The 21,215-nt window shown below is 44.4% G+C and overlaps 2 protein-coding genes across 2 annotated transcripts; one reads left to right on the forward strand and one right to left on the reverse strand.

Annotated features, from left to right (window-relative positions):
* The first annotated feature begins 243 nt into the window (after positions 1–243).
* Positions 244–1,416, forward strand: LOC125758704 (uncharacterized). Its single transcript, XM_049416235.1, has 2 exons — positions 244–626; positions 1,185–1,416. The coding sequence occupies exons 1-2, from the start codon at positions 253–255 to the stop codon at positions 1,336–1,338; spliced, it is 528 nt and encodes a 175-aa protein (XP_049272192.1). The 5' UTR covers positions 244–252; the 3' UTR covers positions 1,339–1,416.
* Positions 1,417–3,625: 2,209 nt separating this feature from the next.
* Positions 3,626–20,740, reverse strand: LOC119393408 (A disintegrin and metalloproteinase with thrombospondin motifs 19-like). The gene is made up of 12 exons (XM_037660407.2): positions 20,620–20,740; positions 19,263–19,426; positions 19,070–19,159; positions 18,719–18,856; positions 12,881–12,955; positions 12,662–12,792; positions 11,725–11,774; positions 10,095–10,203; positions 9,146–9,313; positions 5,923–6,067; positions 5,317–5,424; positions 3,626–3,755 (listed from the first exon to the last, which is right to left on the reverse strand). The coding sequence occupies exons 1-12, from the start codon at positions 20,675–20,677 to the stop codon at positions 3,717–3,719; spliced, it is 1,275 nt and encodes a 424-aa protein (XP_037516335.1). The 5' UTR covers positions 20,678–20,740; the 3' UTR covers positions 3,626–3,716.
* Positions 20,741–21,215: the final 475 nt, after the last annotated feature.

A 21,215-nucleotide genomic window follows, 5' to 3' on the forward strand; every position in this document is an offset into this window, starting at 1 on the left:
CAATAACCACACGCGCTGGTGCCGCTGCAGTCTTCCGATTTCGTGGTCACGATGCTCAGTGTTCAAGGTTTGGCTAACAGGCTGGAACGATACACATATATAAACTCGAAGGCCAAGTGTCTCGTTGGCTGCGTTGTCAACAAGGTACAGTGACTAAGACAAATTATTCTATCATTGCAGACGTGGAACGAGAGGCGGCTGCCGCAAGGTCACTACGCGGGCCAGAACTTCGGAGACCGTGCCTCTTGAAACATGCTGCTTCTCTGTGTTTTTCTCCTTCTACTGTGGCATCCCGGTTCTAGCGACCATACGTTTCCATTTTTCGGCTCAGTGGCAGTCGTGCCTGCGCTGAAGACGCTGGTGCCGACGGGAACGCCACTGATCGGCTCGAACATCGGCGTTGCAATACCCTTTGAGGTCGTCGTGCCGGACCCGGGAAAGCTCATGCTCAACATGCGCTCACTGGAGCCCGGACATGACAGGTGGAATCTGTATCGGGGTCTCGCCTGGTTCCTGCGACGTTTCGGACTGGATGGCGAGGCATGCGTCAAGAGGTCGCTCTGCGAAGTGGCCTCCATGCCCAGGATGCCGGGCCTGCTGGGAGACGTCGTAGAGGCGCTGTTCACGTAAGTCACTTGGCCGAGGCTTTCGTCGATCACGATTTTAAGCGCTTATGTGCTCGCTTGTCGTGTGACACTGGCTGTTGCTTGAGCCATGCGTTGAACAGAACAGATAGGTAGAGAGAAAAAAAAAAGATTCAGCTTAAGTCGAACAAGGCTCTCATTGAATACGCACGTTGCCAGGTGTTAGACATAAGGCTTCCTTAACAATGGAAATGTTACATAGACGCTGTGAACGCGCAGAATAGTTCACTGACAATCTCCGCACTATGTCATAGCCCTCCCCCAACTGAAATCGCGCTTTCTTTGTAGAATAATTGCTAGAAGGGCAAATTCACGCACCTGTCCGTAATAACAACATCGATACAAATAGACACCATTTGAACTGATTAGTTTGGCAATACTGGCTTGGCCGTTTCGAGCTATTTTTCTGGCAATTTTTAAATTTGATGAGATTGATAAAATGCAGTGCTGCATAGTGCGAAACCTTCGACCAATAAAAAATATCGTGATACACAAAACCGCATGGCTGTTTATTGACGACTTTTTTGTGTGTGTTCGCAGGATACCCAAGGACCATCACAACTTATCCATTCTAGACGATTATTACAAGGCGTCCAAACGTGGTCGAACTCTCGGCGAGTGCGACGCCGGCTACTCTGAATGCCCGGTATCTCTGTACGAATTGCCAAACTACGCGCAAGTTCGGTGGCTCTGATTCTTGTAGTTCACTAGGACAAATTGTAATTAATGTGTTGCATTTTGATGGCTCGCATTGGCCAGCCAAAAATCTGGTGTTTTCAGTGTGATTTGCCTATATTTTACTAAACTGTTCTTGGGTATAAACTGTTGTAAATGTGTGTATGCCTGTACTGTGTTTCATTAAACAAGCCTCGCTACTAGCTAGAGCATCGCATCACAAGCTCTATAAACAAGCCTCGCTACTAGCTAGAGCATAGCATCACAAGCTCAATAATCCGGTGGTACACAGCTTATTGAAGTTCATGCAGAGTAACACGAAATATAATGCACAGTACATCTATCATCTTTTTACCGACTCCCCCCCCCCCCCCCCCCCCCCCAAAAAAAAAAAGACGATACTTCCATTTTTTGAGAACGACGGGCTTGTGCGAACGCCTCTGACTTGTGGTGCAATCCCGCACGCTGCGGTGAATGCACCGCATCTCTTCTCTCTCTCTTCCCTCCTCTCTGTTTCTCGTCTTTCTATTCCCCTTCCCCGATCCCCCATTGTAGGGTAGCCAACCGGAAGTGTTTCTGGTTAACCTCCCTTCCTTCCCCTTTTCTGTTTCCTTCCTTCCTACCAACTTCCTCATGCCTTGGGCAAAACTTTGTCCGAAAATATACGCCTTTGAGAAAAACACCTTTGAGAAAGCTTTTGACTGCTACCATAATCGACTGCTGACTATGCTTTGTTTTAGTGTATAACAAACAAACAACACCCAAGTTCAGGGGAAGATCGAGGCTAGAAGTGGTGAAAAATCATTGTACTCGGAATTTTGCTGCAGCCAATGTTTCGACAAGTGCAGTTGCCTTCGTCAGGACAGATACTGCCCTAACGAAAGAACAGTATCGCAAGTAGTATGACTTTGTTGCTGCAGTTACAACTGTAACTGCCTCCCATGGTATCGAAATCTCTTTACACTGAGCACGATGCAGTCAAGTACGTTATGGTTCACTTGCCTGGTGGATGACGTGAATTGCGACAGCAGCACCAGCAAGCGACATCTCGTTCCATCTCGTCCTACCAAAGTTTGTGCGGAACCCTTACTGCAGTACAAGGTTCAGTCAAGCATCCGCCACCAACATATCAGATGCGGTGTGGTCATCACCGCATCTTTCTTTCTTTCTTTCTTTCTTTCTTTCTTTCTTTCTTTCTTTCTTTCTTTCTTTCTTTCTTTCTTTCTTTCTTTCTTTCTTTCTTTCTTTCTTTCTTTTTCTTTTGTGGAGTAGAAAAAAAGTGCACGAACTTCTGTAAGGAATTCTAGCTGGACATCAACACGTCGCTTCACCTGTTGGCCATTAGTGGTGCTCCGATAAACAAATACACTGATTCGAAATTAATGTGCTTCTAGATTGAAACTATAAGCATGAAATATAATGTACAGATTCAATGTATTCATATGCTTCGTTATTGAATTTTCAATATCCCAACGACCATATTTTTCTTTGTCTTTTTTTAAACTGAATGCATGCCTCACAGTAGTCTGCAATCAGCCTCGCGTACCAGCAAACGAGCTAAAATTGTTGTTTCAGCTGCAGGAGTGCCTATGTACAGGTATATACGGCTAGCTACCTGTGGTGGGCTTGCAGGGCATACCATGCAAGCCCTCACAGGCAGCTTACAATTTTATGCTCCCTGTGTCATAACCTGTGGAATCCCAGCTTTTTAATGTGAATGTTTCTCAGGACGTAAATAAAGTTTTTCCAATCCAATCTCAGTGATTTAAAAGAGAAGCGTTTTAATTCTTTTCAGATGTTGCTTGTATTTCCCTCTGTTCGTCGGCATGCCGTTACTGCAAGCGGAATTTGCTGCATTTCATAGCGACTAGCGTAGTCTGCCTTGTGGGCATTTCATCCTCGCTATGCTTCCTGCGTGAGCTTCAGCAGGAATCAGGAATTCGCTGTAACAGGAGCGCACTTGTTGCGTATACTTACATGCTGTCGTGCTGCACGGTTATAGGTGCAGGCAGCCTATATGCTATGTGAACCGCTATATGTGTGCTCGCAGTTCAACGTCAGCAGATGGCGCGTGTGTACAACATCCTTGTTGCTGCTGCTGCAGAATTAGAGCGCTCACGCACATAAGCAGGGTTCCCCTTCAGGGGGGTGAAGGGCGTCCCCCCTCCCTATTAAGTCAAAATATGGGGCAGACTTTTCGCCCCCTTCTTCCCAGGTGGCTAGGGAGGGCGGCCGCCCCCCTGACCCCCCCCCCCCCCTATCTGCACTACGTGCACTACGTACGTCCGGATAACCGTTCGTTCGATGAAATAAATAGCCACTTTTATTCAGCACTCGGATGACAATGTTAGGATAACCAAACAACTTGCTATTACAATAAAACAGGCTCCATAGTTACTATTTTTTCACTTCAATACATTTCCCAAGGATGCAATGCTGATGAAAGAAAGAAGAACACACCTGTTAAACGCGTAACTGGCGTGCATCATAGGCAAAACACACGTCAGGCAGATAGTTTCAGTAAATGACACACAGAGAAGGTCCTGAAGTGAACAAGGAACTGCCGCCGCGGTGGAACAGTATAGTTACGGTGCTCGGATCCTGACTCGGAAGTCGTGGGTTCGATCCCGACCGCGGCAGGCGAAATGCTAGGTGCCCGTGTGGTTAGGTTTAGGTTCACTTGAAAGGACTCCATGTGTTCTAAATTCCCGGAGCCCTCCAAATCGGCGTGTCTCATTATCATATCGTGATTTTGGCAGGTAATACCCGAGATATTATTATTAAAAGAAGTAAATAACTTTTTTGTTCCATGTTAGACGGTAGTTTCTTGCTGCCCAGCGATTTTGCAACATGTACCACTATGACCAGCTGCACTAGTACCCCAGCGGCAATGACGTAGCGCTGGGCCGTTTTCTGGGACGATCACTTTTGGAGATGTTGTCATAATATCGTTTTCAGTGAGCGCTGTGTGGCCGATTGAGAAAACGAGGGCAATCATAAGCTTCACTCATTGCCATTGGACACGCGAGGTTCTACGTCACGCAAAGGGATACTGTCGCCGAAAATGATAGTAGTATACGCACGGCCCCTGCTGAGCTCGAGGCCGCGGGTTCCATCCCTGCAGCGCGGCGACATTTCACCAAGGACAAAATCCAACAAAAGAAAGCTCTCCTGTGCTTAGATTTACGTGCGCTATAAAGAATGTCAGCTGGTCAAAATTATTTTATATTTATATGAAAAACATGGGCTATACGTTATAGCCGCCTATGCTATCATCATGATATTAATATTAAAACACACACACGCACACACATACACACACGAACAAGAAAAAGAAGAAAGAATAAAATTATAAGAGATCGCATATGTACACCCTTGCCATTTTTTAACAGTATCGCGCTAGTGCTGCTCGCGGGATATGGTAGCGCCTAATATTCTCGAACGGCAGCGAGATCTGCCTACGATGCGCAAGCGCACAAAGCACAATGAACTGCGAGCGCCGTCTGCTAAGCTATTTACTTCCACATATAAGTAAAGAGCGCCGTACGACGGAGCACATCGGAGAAATCGTAAAAGGTATACGCATGCGCGCTATGCACAGCCAAGTGCAAGTGTCCTCGGCTGTGCTAGGCGGATTCACTTCCCGCAGCATTAGCCACTCTTTTTTTTATTTAATTTATCATTTCTTATGAACACCTTTCACAGATAATTGGCTAAAGCCATGAACAGCCTCGAGGTGCCGACAGGCACCCACAGCTTTGTGCGCTTGCGCATAGTCGGGAGATCTCGTTACCTTTCGAGAATATTAGACGCTATACCATATCCCGCGCTCAGTGTTCGCGCAGTACTGTTAAAAAATTGCAAGAGTGTACGTACATAGAGCTTCTGGTCAAAGTTAATCCGGAGTCCTTCCCTTTAGCACGCTCCACAAGATAACGTGACACGTAAAACGACAACGTTCAGTGATTTAATGTATACAGTGGTGGCTGTAAAATACCTTTTTCGTGCCTGTATCCTCTTCGCAAGGCGTGCCGTCGACAGCGCTGACCGTGAACCGGTCGGTCTTATTTTGGCACCGAACCTTGCAGTCTTTCACGCCGTAAGTCTAAAACAAAAACACAAACACAAACGCAGCAATAATGAGTGGGTTGCGTGGAACAAAGCGCTTAGCATCAAGCTGAATATATGCAACAAAAAAATATCAAAGAACCGATGCATTATTTGAGCCAGTTCTTGAAAGCGAAAGTTATTCATCTACGTAACGTAATAAATACACACGATAAGTACAGCATAAAATACAAACTTTGGGAATGAATATCTCAAAACTTGCGCCAGCCTGAAGATTCGCTCAAAATGGACACGGCTTTCAAATACACGGGCTACATTCCGTAAATTGCGATACCTGCCAAGATGCAAATAATAACAAAAAGGTAAATGATGAATTTTGTCCATTAGCCGATTATGTATTTTGCTTTCTTCTGCCAGTAATGTCAGCCGCTTGGAGTAACCGAGCACTGCGACTGCAACTAAGCTACCTGTTAAAGGTGAATTAAAAAAAATGGATTATATATAAAGAACAAAGATACAAAAACACGAAGTTTACCTTGTCATAGAACGCATCATAATCAAAAAGGTACGTTTTCTTGCAGAAATATTCTTCCGTCGTACGCATGCCAGGAAGGTCCTTATTATTTGAGATGGTTTTCTTTAGCTTCACTTGAATTAAACAACTCCATTTGGGCTGGTGCCTAACATACAATAAAAATGTAGAAGAAAGTGTAAGTGCGCGTTTAATGCAAGCTTTCACTTTTAACACTTTCGTATGCCCCAAATTCTGTCCGACAGATTCTATCCTTGACGAGCAAATTATACATAATATAACTGTGACACTTCCTCATGATAATCTCTCGGATGCTTTAAACGGCGGTTTATGGAGCAACTAAGGGAAACAAAATGGCACCCACAGAAATGTTTTTTTACCCTTACAAAACGGGATGAGGCAGCTGAGCTCGCGCATTGGCCACTCATGTTGTAAACTACACTTAAGGAAAGAAGTGTTAATTTCAAGGGCTCGTTTTCTTTGTTATACACAATATTAATGAGAACTATTATTGTCTGTTAGTTCTCATTAAACTACACTTAAGTGGCCCACTACCAAGGCAAGGAATGCAGTACGGATGACGTTAGCATCCGCTCGGACTTCTTACGCCCGAGAATGGGCGGTGAGCATGCGCGGCCGCACTTGCCATAAATACAAGAAAGAACTGGCTAAGGCTGTGAACACCTATAAAAAGAAAGACGGCAAGGACGCAAAAGGATCATGAATCGGGATTCACTGGCGGTGGTGATTTAGAAGAGAAGCAGCGGATTCGAACGAATGAACCTTTTTTCAATTTTGCGACGCCGGAACGATACGACAAATAATACTATCAACCCTGTTTGTAAACTGATACAGGTTAAGCAATCCCGAATCCTTGGAGCTAACGAGCGACCAATAACATTCAGTGACAAAGATTTAGCATGGAAATTTTATTCACGTATTTACGGAATGCCTGCGTTGCCTCGAAGGCATTATCGCAGGGGAGACATTTGAGCATCACGTGTTATATTTTTTACAGTAATACGCAACAAAATGCATAAGACAAAGTCAACATAAAGGCTAACAGGTGAAACAGACAATAGGCTAACATTCTAAAAGGTAACGGAAAGTTCAAACGAAATTAGGACAATAATATATTATCATAAACACAGTCAGGAATAAAAACAATGATTACCGGATGCAGAGACGTATTCTTCCGGCAACAAGTTCCAGTCTCGTAAAGTTTCTGGTAAGCAAGAAAAAATGACCTTCGCGTTGAGGGTCCCGCCGCGGGGCCCTCAAAACGAAGGTCATTTCGCTAGCGAAATCAACACGAAGGTCAACACGCTAGCGGTTGTGGTGCACGACTGCTGACCCGAAGGTCGCGGGATCGAATCCCAGCCGGGCCGGCTGTATTTTTGATGCAGGCGAAAATATTTGAGGTCCGTGTACTTAGATTTAGGTATAGTAAGACGGCAACTTGGTCGAGTTGGTATCGGTTCATATTTCAATATAACAGCGCACAGCAAAACGAGCAGACTGATAGGTGAAGAAACGACGCACACAACAAGCTCTTGTTGTGTGCGTCGTTTCTTCTCCATATCAGACTGCTTGCTCGTTGTGCTGTGCGCTGTTACATTGAAATAGATTTAAGTGCACGTTAAAGAACCCCAGGTGGTCGAAATTTCCGCAGCCCTCCACTACGGCGTCCCTCATAATCATATCGTGGTTTTGGGACGCCAAACCCCAGACGTTATTATTATTATTATTATTATTATTATTATTATTATTATTATTATTATTATTATTATTATTATTATTATTATTATTATTATTATTATTATTATTATCCCCGAGTGTCGTGGCGACTCAGTCAAGCGGGCCCTCTCCGCCCTGCTGGACTTCATTGACAGCAGTGGACTCAGAGATCGTGTTTGATTCTCCCTTTTTTTTTACTCTTTATTTATCATCATTTTTTTTTCTTTCGTTTGTGTTGCTCCCGTGGTACCCCTACTTCGAGCCCTCCCCTTTTTTATTTTATTATTATTCTTATTTTATCCACTCTCTACCTTTTTCTCTCCACTATCCTCTTTAATTCCCCCCTCCCATCCCCCTGTGAACTACTGCTGAGGTGTCCTCCTTACGAGAGACAGTTGCGAGGTTCACATTTTTTCTTCATTTCCTACATTAGAACCACTCCCCCCCCCATTATTATTATTATTATTATTATTATTATTATTATTATTATTATTATTATTATTATTATTATTATTATTATTATTATTATTATTATTATTATTATTATTATTATTATTATTATTATTATTCGTGTGGAGGGTCGCAGAGCCCACGACGGCATCGCCACTCCGCAGATGCGCATCGTATAGGCAAGTGCTGCATGAGCGACGGCCCGAAGAACATGCAACGGCTACGTAGCGCGCGTCAGTAACCAGTCGAAAATTCTACAAACTGCGAACTGTTGTATACTATACACCTTGTATTATGACAGCACGCTTCGTCAGCGGCATCACGTATAACAGCTGTTTCTGTAAAATGATGTGGAGGAAAAGACCCACTTCATCATTTTTCAGCTTTATCAGTCGATTTCTATATTGCATTCCCTGGACATATGTATGTTGTGTTATGTGACGTCTACTATTACAAATGGCGTTTGCGTATACGTTTACTCGTCCACCTGAATCGGGCGCTTTCGAAAATATATTTTTTTGGAAGTCAGCGCCTGCATTCGGCGAAACAATTTAGGCACAAACGTGATTTTTTTTCTTTTTTTTTCGCACGCTTGAGCTCGTGTGTGACAAGAGTCACACACGAGCTTTCGAGATAACAACTTGGTTGTATAGCCGTAACACTATATTGAAGCATGAGAACTGTTTGAAAGTATTGCGGATGAAAGTTCCCATGCCAGGTTTGTGCACCCTCACCCCTTTTTTGCAACATGGCTCCGTCAAATGGCGCTGACGCACAGAAAAAGTTGCCGCTGGCGCACGCTGTAGTTTTTGGCGACTGTATACGTTCGCTTAATGTGCATCTGTACCTGCGTGACGTCGGTCTGTTGTACTCTAGGCGACTTGAGCTACGAGACATTCAAACTGAGCCCAGCCGTGCCCACCTTGACTTTCAGGCTACAAACCACGAGCATCTGTCACCACCGTCACCTATAACGTCCATACTGACAACCGCCCTGTACAATTGTGGTTGGGGATGTGGAGTTTCGTCGTGCACTTACGTGACCAGATTTCTGATGTTCTGCTGGCAGCATTTGGAAAAACGGTACTTATTTTCACCTTTCCATGAGTAGCTCATGATGTAGCCGTCACTCGGGGGACAGGTCTCTGAGCTTGTGTGATTTGGTAGTTGTTGTATAGCAGGTTCTCCGTCGTGTGCACAGCCGAGACTACAAGGAGAACGAACAACGACTGTACTATATACATCAGATATCATGACGCACTCTACATATCAGTGGTTCTCAAATGGGTTTCCGCGGAGCCGTCTCAGAGGTTCCGCGACGCCATCGTCCACGAAAAAAAAATGTTTTTGGAGGCGGGTTTTGACCTATACCCAGTTCCAGGTCCTGCTCCAGGAACTGCCGCAACATTCTGAACAAGATCACTTCGGCTACCCAACGCCTAAATTAAAAACTAAGCCTGCTACATCAGCCGCGTTGCATTTCCTTCGCCTGTTCTGTATTCCTTTTAATGCGGTAGCGAGCGCGCTTCGCGGCCCGCCCCCCTCCCCCCGTCCCTTCCCACCAGTCCACAAGGGTTCCCCGACACATCGACGGCCGAGAACAACTGCTATATAAAATTACGAAGAGATTGTCACAATGAATCATCAGCTCACAGTGCCGTTATGTTGCTTGAACATAAAGAAAAAATCGCATTGCATATCCAGTGTACTTGAAACGGGAAAGTGCTAGGAGAGCAGGGTGAATGGCAGGCGGGTTGAAGGGAAGCTTTAGGTCATGACTGCTCCGATATTTATGGACAGTGACAAGAGAGAAAATAAAAATACAGTGTTTACTTATTTTGAATACACGAATAAGTAGATACATCACTTATGCAATGACTTCAACTCCGCAACTGCGCGAAATTTGCTCAAGTGCATTTAGCAAACCCAGGCTAAAAAGATTGACACTTCACTGTGCTTTTAATGCGTGCTGGTTGAAATGCACTTACCTGTGCCCGATTTCATGGGCAACCGTTTGAACGTTGATGTAGGCTCTTGGACGGTCTTCTGCCATGGCTACTTTGTTTCCTTGGCATATCGCGCCTGTATTGGCAAGACCTAATTGAAAAGAAATGATTGATAAAAAATTAGTTGTGAATCTCTTTTGAAACCGCCTCAATGTAAATGACTAAGCGTTCCATTCATTTTATTCTCAACCATTTATTTAGTAGTTACTTTCTACTACACGTATTTTAATACGGGACTGTATTCCTCTTCACCGTATCTTATCTTGGAGTAAGCATATCGAAACGATACGTAATACACGCCCTCACAAAATGTAGGGCGTATCTGCATGCTTTGGGAGACGATTGGTGACGTTAATGCGGCTATCAATCTATGTTAACATGGGTGTGTGACTTTGTCATATGCTGCCATCATCATTGCGAAGAGCATCACACCCTGTTGACCCAATGACCGAAGTTGTCATCCGTCCAGCAGCGGAGTTACTTAGTAACCGCTTGTCTGTAGAAAACCCGGCTCTCCACGACACAGCAACCCGTCGCTCTACCAATTAGACCATAGACTACCCTCTGACCAATGTTCGGAAGCACTCATGTAGCTGCCTAAGAAATTAAACTGCTAAAACTGTAAAGCCTTATTCATACAATTCGTAACCATATGTGTCAACAGTTGAGAACTCCGTCACAAAAACAATGTTGAGAGGTCGGGTTCATGCAGAAGAACGTTGGCGTTTTCTCTGTCGTCGATCTGACAGGGAGCTTTCATTTTTTCTGTAACCTTTCTTGTCCGAACCTATCTGTCAACTCGTCCTAAACTGATAGTCCTTCATAATGGAACGGCAGCGCAACCACACACGGACCGAAGAAGGAAGGAACTCGGAACACAGCGCTAAAGACGCTGTGTTCCGTGTTACTTCTTTCTTAGGTTCATGTGTGGTTGCGCTGCCGTTCCATTATGAAGTACGACCAACTAGCCCAAGTTTCAGTCTTATTAAACTGAAAGCTTGAAGTTCGTGAATGTCATACTTATTTTTATATGCCGGTGTTTACCTGTGGTACCCGCTTAGATGAACTCGTTATGTTTCCTGTACATTTACATATCCGAAGTTTTTCTGCGTACTTTAAAAACTGTAGTCGTTGCGCAAACCTTCGGTACTGAATGTTGCTAGTTCCGGCTCATATGCACTGTAAACACCATGTTCACTGCGACTACTTCGAAGGACGACGCCACCGTTGCCATCAAGCCGAAAAATAAACAAAAACGTTGCAGAGAGAACACGAAAGCGTTTCTTTTGGCTAGGTTACGGAGGGGTGCTGAAAAGTCTGTTGCGGGGATTCCCTTCTTCTATACTCCGCGGCTGCAGGTAGTTACTGCGATATAGCGGAGCACGCGCCGAGTGTCACTGCGGCAGATGGTTGCTCCTGCAGTTGTTGGCGCCGGCGTGAGTTCCGGTGGGAGAAGTCAAGTGCTTTCCGGACACGGCTTTAGCGGACACCAGATGCGTGCGCGCTTTCGCCTACCTAGCCAAGAAACGCTTTCGCGTTAAAATAGTACAGTGCATGGTTTTGTAGATTGCAACTCTTTCTTCGCAAATACAAAGAATTAAATGTGACGTACCGCCAACCCAGGTCATGGTTACGTTTTTTTCAATGAAAACCATGTCCAGTCTGAAAGGTGAGCAACCATTAGCACTGAGTGCAAAGAAATGTATTAAGGCTGGCCGACTGTCGGCCACAGCGCCTTCCCCTAATGGAGAATCCTGCGCACGTCTATTGTTGGGACTAGCGATCCAAACGCCAATACGAAAGCGCAGTACCACGGCCGCTGTATAGTGTGCCTATCTAATACGGCGGTCATGGCAGTATACTTATGAGAGACATCCCGAAGAATGTCACGTGATTTGTTGCAGCACGTGGCGCTGAAGTGCGTCGAGCTGGTGGGTCATCTGCTTAGGTGAGGACATCGAGCCACGTTAACCGTCTCGGCCTTCCCTGGCCACCCAAGTTTTGGTATAGAGTTTGTTTATAGAATCCCTTTAACATATGATGTAAATATATGTTTGAGTAATGCATAACGCCACCATTCCTGAGCGCACAAAACTCAGACGCGTTACTTTGTTACGAAACCGCCAGGTGTCGTGACACATTCAAGAGAATTAGGGTAACTCGTTTCTTCCAAGACCAAGAAGGCGCAACAAGCTAGAAACCCCAGGAAAAGTGATAGAGAGGAAGTTGCACGTGCAGCTTTGGCAGTGAGAATATTCAGGTACAATGAGTCGCTCAACTTTTTTGCTCTATAGAGAAGAGGGTGAGACCAGGTCGAGCATCTGTTGAGGTTGTTTTTTGATAGAGGAACTGCTTCATTTTTTTGCTATTTGAACTGTCGAGAAGATTAATGTAGATATTTCGGCCTACAATGCCCCGCATTCAAATGGGCTCGGGAACATACTAATTTCTACGCATGCTTCACAATCGATCATAGGTTGGTTGGACATGTGAAATACGTGGGGCATATTTTCCTGAAAGGCGGTATTTCTACCGCGGCATACACTCACCCAGTCAACAAAAACATCAGGTCAGAATTGTTGAACTGAATTGTACCCTTATAGTACTTGTTGAATTCTCTTAGTGTCTCGATGTCCAGTATTTGGTCTTGCTCCATTCCTGGCACAAGGTACGTCGGTTTCTGAACAAAGAAGATATACGCATTTTTCATCATGGCCGATATGCCACTTTAGGAGATATAGTTTTGAGTTGATGGTGATAATCTGTACCTTCTTCCACATCGTTATTCCTACAACTCTTAGTCTGATTCGAGGCGTGCGGATAGTCCCAAAGCGAAGGTTCACCTGTGGGAAAGACATGAAGTATTGCCATTCATTGGAGAAAACGAATCGGCATTATACCAAGACGTATCATGGCAGAACCAAATAAACGCTATCAAGCCCCGACGAAGACAATCACAATTCCCTTATCGAAAGGTTGATCCCAGTGACATTTCTCGTCTACAATCTTGTCTTACCTTTCTCCTTTCCCCCTCCCCACTTGCAAGGCAGCCAACCAAACACGTGTTTGGACAACCTCCCTGCCTTTCCTCTTCGTTTCTCTCTCTCTCTCTCTCTCTGTCGTGTCCGCGATCCTCGACCTTGTGTGCTTTCCTACCTTAGCTAAACAGTTGCACGCACGCACGCACGCACGCACGCACGCACGCACGCACGCACGCACGCACACACACACACACACACACACACACACACACACACACACACACACACACACACACACACACACACACACACACACACACACAGCAATGTAGGCAAATTTTGAAACGCAAACATCAAATGATATCCACATGCACACACGCACGGGCAATACCAGGATAGTCTGTTTCCTACGCGCATTAACTAAGAGAACCGAATGTACCCGCAATCAATTTCAATTAACAGAAACAGACTGCTTTAGCGTCGTGAAACTTTCACATGCGGGAACGAACGTCGTGATTTAAGTAGTAAAGCGGAATAAATTCCACACTGAGCGAAAAAATTCACAAGAGGTCACTCACTGCGTTGAAGAAAACCGCTACGTATAACGTTATGGCAAATTCATTAAACTTAAATTCGTACGCGAAAGCACAATCCACAACGACATGAATTTCGGGTTGGATTTTCTTTCGCCGTTTTCGACGATCTGCAAAAAAAAAAAAAAAAACAATACTTTACTAATAACACGTAGGCATCATATTAGAAATAAACGACTACGATTCTTGTGCGTAGTTTTAACTTGTGACACGTTCTTTAAACATTTCTTGCTGCAATACGCAGCAATAAAATTCATACTTGTAAAATCAGCGCGAACACGACGGCGAAACATGACGAGAAGGACACAGTACGAACGCTGCCTATACATCGTTTCCAACTCACCCCCCTCTCTACCCTACTGCGATAAAATTCATGAGGCATTACCAGACAGGATCCCGCCTATTCCCATTTGCGCATTTATCCGCGCAATGACGACCGCCAGGGCCGTTTAAACAGCGAAACTGTTCTTAGTCGACCCTTCGCCGGCGCTGTAACGCTGGTCACGTGGCCTTGCAATGTGGCGAGAGTGAGGCTCGGTAGGAAGGGAGAAGGCAGTGCATTACCGATAGGGGCGAGAGTGAAGCATGGTGGAAAGGGGGAACCAATGGGAGGTGCACCAAGAGAGGCGAGGATAGGCTCGGCGGAAAGCGCGTCAGAACCCAAGCAATAGGTCAGTATAGGCTCGGTGTTGTATGAACGAGGCTGTCGGTTCTTCAGGAGTTCGCTCTCCTTGAAGTGCCAATACTGCTCGTTCTCCCGAAGAAGAAGCCGCCCAACATAGGAAATAGAAAGGCAGTAACCTGACGAAGAGGGTCATCAGCTTCGCTGTTTCGACGGCTCTCACGGAGTGGAGCTGGCTGGAATTTTTCTTCGTTATTGTGATTTCTCAGCCTGTAGATACAGATGCTGTCGATAGAGGGAAACTACTCTGTTGAAAAGATGGCGGAAGCAGTCCGCGTTGCCAAATGAATCATGAATATCTCTTAATGCGAGGAAAAGAAATCCGTTCTTGATTTTCATACCTCTTAGATCTCTCGCACTTTTTTTTTCGTTAAGTTCTTTCAAAGCAAAAGATGTTTCATTGAACTGCACTTTCTTCTTAAAATCCGGTATTGGTGATGCTACTCTGGTTTCGGAAGAGCGCGATACAAAGGCTGCGGATAAACTCAGTTCGCTAGGCAGATCCCATAACAAAGATTGGTCTCAGTATTAAGAATCACTGACGTCAACGCACAAAATGTGACCTCTACCACAGATGAAGTTAAATGCGCCTATACAAAGCACTATGTGTCTTTCAAGTTCGTTAGCTCTAAGAACTTTGCGGCTTTCTTTTTTTTTTTTTTGCAACACCATGACTAAAATGTGGGATTACTTAGTCTTAGTCCCTGACTTTCGCTATTGAAATGCTTATAAATAATAACAATAAAAAATGAGACGGGCTCACCTGATCATACGCCCCTGCATTCGTCTCTTAAATTTTTCTGGTAAAATGACACCTTTCCAAGAAAACGTGCGTGTCACTGGACGCGATGTCACTTGCAACGCGCATGACAAATTAAGCAACGTATATGTCCTCGGGCTTTTTTTGAACACTAAGTACTTAGTGTCACAGCGAAAAGTGACGTAACCTTCCTGGGCAAAGTGATTTTTTTTTCTTTTTTTGAAACTACATGCATTACCAACATCATGTGTACTTTTTTCACAGCAATTATTACGAAGAGCGAAAATTAAAAGTTTGCTGTCTTCTCTTTCTTTCATAGCTAGATTTGATGGGCCGACAAATGCATTTCACGTGGCTTGAGCATTTTCCCATGGAAAGCTTCTCTGTGTTTAGTCAATGCACACTTTATTTTAGTACAGTGAAGCCCCGTAGCTCTACCACTCGCGAAATCTTTTCAGGTATGAAAAGTTTTTCAGACAATATGCGAAACATACTTTTGGGAAAAGCTTATCGTGTCGAAGTCTTCTGCTTGTTATTCTGTTTTCCTTGAAGAAATGTAAAGAAAAAGACTGTAAAATGAGTGTAAACAGGACTGAATGAATACGTTTTTTTTAGAAATCTTCGAAATTTCCTAATGCTTTGTTTGTTTAACTTAAAAGGCAAAGCGGTGGTTAATATAGCCATATCGAAGTCGTAGCATGAAAACACACCCTTTGCTATGGGCATGGCAAGTACAGATGCGAAAGGCCTGATTACAGAAACGCTGACGTCGTTTGCAAATAGAGCTTCCTGGTAGCTGACGGAGTGCTACGCTTCGCGCGCGTGTCTATTGCTAAATATCGCTCATTGCAAAGCCTGAGGCCTCACCGGTCATACGTTCATGTTCTGCCAAACAGGTCAATGACCTAATCTAGGCCTTCAGTGGACAGGCATTTGTAGCATTTCAGTGCCCTATGCGTCACGGCATTCATAGAAAATGGAGGCATTTTTCATCGATCTCATCGAAGCGTACAGCTGCGATGACTATGCATGTTTGCACCGTAGTGATTTGCTCACTGGTAAAAAAATATACCATAATTGATTCGTGTTCTGACCACGTTGAAACCCTTGTAAGCATGAGCTTTAGATGTAAGAACATCTTCGATACGGCCACACCAATAGGCTTATATTTTCATGTCCGCATAAAGCAATACACGGTATGTTTACGAGAAATTTACTGGAAAATGGCTGAAATAAATAACGTTACGAACTTTTTGGTGGGTTATCTCGTCGATCCTCTACAGAAATGAATGGTTGCTGATGAACCTGTAGAAGATATTAAAAGCCATCTGCCTACAGGAATAACTCGTCACATATAGTTTAAACTGATGAATTAGACAGAAGAAAAAAAGCACACCAAGACAAAAAGCAGCACACACACATGGCTCTCTGTTTTTTTGTTTTCTTTGTCTGTGTCTTCGTGCGCTTCACACTTTTTAATATTGTTACGCTTAAAGGAGACCGTCAAGGTTGAAAGGGGCTGTTTATTACGCCGTGAGGGTGAGCTCAGGTGCGGCCGACTAGTTGGTGATTTTCACCTCGTCCTCTTCTCTCTTTCTAACCCGGAGCGGCAAGCACGTTCACTGTGGTCTTCGTTGTCCTCGTCCATATGCGCAACAATATGTCAACATACCGAATAGCTCATACCTAGGGCCTAGCTCATGGTGTTACTCGTCGAAAGAAATAAGCGTAATGATGTCACGCCAGAAATTACTTTGCATGGCAAATGCTGCTCCAGTGTAAGGCTTCTTATCGCGTAAACCTATATATGCGAGAACCCTAAAAACTCGATCAGAACTATAAGAGAGGTCATTATATTATTGCAGCTAATAAGAAACTCTACGTTCTGCACTCTAAGCCAAAATCGAGTATTTTGGGAGTGTTTCTGCCACACAACAACAATCGTCATCCACCTCGCGTGCTTTCCTCGCGTTATCACCGCGGTCGCGGCACTTTCCGGTCACGAACGGCGCGCGCGTTATCAGCGTGACATAGCATTCTTGACAGGAAAGTGACGAGAGCTGGGTTTTCAAGAAAGGATACGCGAGCAAGCCAGATGACGATTATTTTTGTGTGGCAGAAATACTCCCCAAATACTCGATTTTGGCTTAGAGTGTGGAACAGAATGTCTGGCGCATTCCGTGTTTGCGTTTTGTCTACCTGATGATGATGATATCAGGGGTCTAACTTCCCACAACCACGATATGATTTTGAGAGACGCCGTAGTGGAGGGGTGCGGACATTTCGACCACCTGGGGTTCTTTAACGTGCACCTTAATCTAAGTCACGGACCTCAAACATTTTAGCCTCCATTGAACATGCAGACGCCGCGGCGGGAGTCGAGCACCATAACCACTAGACCACCGTGGCGGGGCTTTTGTCTACCTATATCAGCGCGACTGTGTAACCACTTCATAATGTCCATGTGACTAAATCAGCTAGTTTTCAGCACTGGTATCAGCAGTAGTTCTGGAGCAGAACATGCCTTTTTACTACATCGTACGGAGGTCGCCGGACAATGAGCTCACACGAGGGCTTTAAACAATTCATGTGGTATATTTTCATGCGTATTTAAATGTGGTATATTTGTTCCGGATACCCACAGGCAAACTTAATGCCAATGTTCTTTCAAAAGAATTGCAAATGTCTTGAAGCTAAATCGTTCTTATATCGGTCATGTCATGCCGGCTTCCGGTTCAACGGAGAGCATATGAACGCTAGTCAAAGGAAAAGGTAAGAGAAATGAGGTCGCATAAACATAAAATTTTTAGATCGCACTTTTAAGGTCACAGGGAACGGTTTCAGTGAGCTTAAAGAACTTGCATTAAATAGGTATCGCTGGCGTGTCACCAGAACTTGACATCTTGTAGATAGTAGTGAACAACAACCACAGTTTCCGCCTACATCCTCAGAAGATAAGTAAAAAAGGAACAACAAAGAGTTGAACGCTTTTAGAGAGCTTGGGAAATAATTTACTTTTTCTCCGAGCAGTCGTTAGCAATTCGTAGGGCAACGGTAATTTTACCATGTGCATACGTACTACATATTGCTACGTGCGTTTCATTATCACTTTTGCTGTATTCGATTTTCGGCCACAAAGACTGTCAGCAGCGCTCAGCGCGAACCGCGCCTCGTTGTTCGAGAACCTTCGCGATCACTGTAGATCGTTTTGTTAAGATTGCGCGCAAGACGCGCACACTCGAGCTTATTCTAGAATTTGCACGACAGCCAGCGATAACGCTGGAATATTCGACGGCACATGTTTAAATGCCGACGCGCTTCACCGCTTTTCAGTTGATCGACGGTCGACGCTCTGTCCGCCGCTATCAGTGTATTGCTGTTGTTTGACTTTCAGTTTCTCGGCCACAAGTTCGGCCAAATAAACAGTTTCATCTCGGACGTGCTGACTGTTGTCTTCGTCGACGTCACGACCACGTGACAATATGTCGCGCAAATTTTGGGAAATGGTTATGCGTGTCCTGTCGTTACCTGGTTCAGTGAAAGCTATGACTGACGCCAGGCGACGTACAGTACATTGCAATAACACATACCTTCCTGTGTCTTCCGGGCCCTCTTCTCGACCACGAAGGCGGTGTGATTTCGTAAAGGGCGTGAGGGATGCGGCCGTCTTCTGAGCGCTCCATTTGTGCCATAGGTCGGATGCGCAGCGTATCGCTTAGAACACCTTCCTAAGCACCAAGTACGAAAAAAAGAAAAAAAGAACGTTGTTCCAGATTATTAACACCTTTAAAACGTGGAAAGAATTCTCCGAAAGTTACTACAACGACACCGCAAAATAATTCGCGGTCAGAGAGTCCTGGTTTAGATTGTCTGTCACAACAAGCGAGAAGAATATGCAAAAATTTGGCTTTCTGACCAAGTGTAAATACAAAGATACTTACGACTTGGACGCCATTGTCTTCGTCGACTATGACGGAAGCCATGATTTTCTCGTCATGATACAAGTTCTTCTCGTAGTATTCACGCTTCATCTATGTGTGTGGGGAAAAAAAATTCAGCGCATCAGTTCGTGCGATAGGTTACTAAACCATGTGACCACCATTAACCTAATGTGACAGTTTCGTTCGTACTCACGCGGTGGAGGATTTTTTCATCCTTCGATTCAGTTATAAAGACGAAGTCACTCGAAAACACTTGGCTCTTTTCAAGATAAAGTGTGATGTTCTTGCTTATCTGAAGCACCTTTCGCCCTTTGTTTGACCTTGGCACAAGTACAGTCGGGTAAACAATTTCACCATCTATTGGATAAAGAAGAGGAACTATTTGGAACCAAACCAAGTGATCCGCAAAATTACCAGCTCTTCTAGTTCCAGCGTGATAAATTATCGACACAGTTTCTTCAAAATATTTATGGGGCTTCGATCAATCAATCAATCAATCAATCAATCAATCAATCAATCAATCAATCAATCAATCAATCAATCAATCAATCAATCAATCAATCAATCAATCAATCAATCAATCAATCAATCAATCAATCCATCAATCCATCACCCTTTATTGTCTACCTCGGTCAGCAGATGTCCAGAGGAAGAAACGCCGCAACTTTACGAGCTTCTGAGATGAGTACCAATCGACAGGGGTATGAAATTCTAAGCAAAAAGTACACGAAGATTAAACAAACTAAAGGTTACACACAGATTTATGACGCAGAAGCCGGCGTAGCAAAAAGAATAGGAACATGCCAAATGATCGATCTTATTTTGGTATGTTATATTGAGCTGCGAGGAGCACTTTTGAGATATTTACTTTTTTATTTTACCGCGCACTTGGGGTGGGGCACGTCAGTCCTCTCTGGAAAGGGGTCACCGCCACCGACCTAGAAATTGCCACCTCTACGTCAGCAGCGCAACGCCAAAGCGATTGAGCTATACCGTGGTGGTTATGTACGCGTTTACATGAATAAGTCCTACGAAGCAAATTTCTGTTTCCCCCCGCCACAACGGTACATTATAAGCAATACCGCGTGTAAAAACAATCACGAAGCATTACCTGCAACTATGTGGAAATGAACTCTTATAACAAGCGACCAGTTATGCATGTGCTGGCGAGAGCGACAAGCGTACAGAGGTCAACACACTTGTCGAGAACACTGGAACGATGCGCTCCGGACTTCAGTGAAGACGTTTGCCGATTACACCTGGTTTGAAAGAGCCCGAATTAGAGCATGCAAGATCGCTTAGTATGAATGCTCAAGTGTAGGCTATACACGGCGCCGGAGAGGGCTCGAATGTGCCGGAGCGTGCCGTTCCAGCGTGCTAGACAAGTTTGTGGACCTCTGCAGATGCAGCCACTTCAGCGCAGATAGATCGCGCACTAGTTTATGAGTAGGTAAGAGAGTAGTTTGGTCGGTCAATAATGAGGCATCAAAGTACTTTTGTTTAAACGCAAATAGAACTGAAATAACAGAAAGAACGCGGTATGTACGTACCTTGGAGTGTTGATGCGAAGCAAAAAAGAAGGCTTGTTTCGAAAAAATGAAGAAGCATTACTTCTGGAAGGGATTGCCACTACTTTAACACAGTGACAGAACCTGGGCAGCGCGCTGCACGTTAGGTCTGTAATTAATGAATGAAGAATCAATAAAATGCAAGCGCATTTGTGACCGCACTGAAACGTGCTGCATAAACAGAAGTGCCTTAGCGACCCTTCTTGCTCTTTGGCTTTTGAAATAGCAAGTGCTTTTTCAACCTATTCGATTTACGTCAGGAAATGTCTATACTGTGCCTACGCACTCCTGAGCTTAATGTGTCACGAAGGCCACAAAATGCACTGTCAGAAATGACTAGCTTAAAGAAAAAAGGTCAATGAGTGTCATATATTTCCTACCCTTCTCGTCAAGACATATGTCCAAGAGAAAGAAAGAATTCTTCGTGAACATTTCTGATCAAGATGTTCTTCTCCATCAGAGGACGATAAGGATACTTACGTGTCCTGGTGCACCATCCAGATAGCTGTCCTATTTACTAATTCCAACCTCATGGTGGATTGTTATGGAAGCAGAGAAAAAGCAATCCTTAGACACGG

Source organism: Rhipicephalus sanguineus, chromosome 5 (assembly GCF_013339695.2).
Source record: "Rhipicephalus sanguineus isolate Rsan-2018 chromosome 5, BIME_Rsan_1.4, whole genome shotgun sequence".
In the NCBI taxonomy this organism is placed as follows: domain Eukaryota; kingdom Metazoa; phylum Arthropoda; class Arachnida; order Ixodida; family Ixodidae; genus Rhipicephalus; species Rhipicephalus sanguineus.

Bases quoted from the DNA above. Each gene is read 5' to 3' on its own strand.
- LOC125758704 (XM_049416235.1), top strand. From the start codon at position 253: ATGCTGCTTCTCTGTGTTTTTCTCCTTCTACTGTGGCATCCCGGTTCT. The intron at 627-1,184 runs GTAAGTCACTTG...GTGTGTTCGCAG, and splicing joins GTCGTAGAGGCGCTGTTCAC to GATACCCAAGGACCATCACA.
- LOC119393408 (XM_037660407.2), bottom strand. From the start codon at position 20,677: ATGCTTCTTCATTTTTTCGAAACAAGCCTTCTTTTTTGCTTCGCATCA. The intron at 12,793-12,880 runs GTACAGATTATC...TTCTTTGTTCAG, and splicing joins GAATAACGATGTGGAAGAAG to AAACCGACGTACCTTGTGCC. The intron at 5,425-5,922 runs GTAAACTTCGTG...TTTTTGTTTTAG, and splicing joins ATGATGCGTTCTATGACAAG to ACTTACGGCGTGAAAGACTG.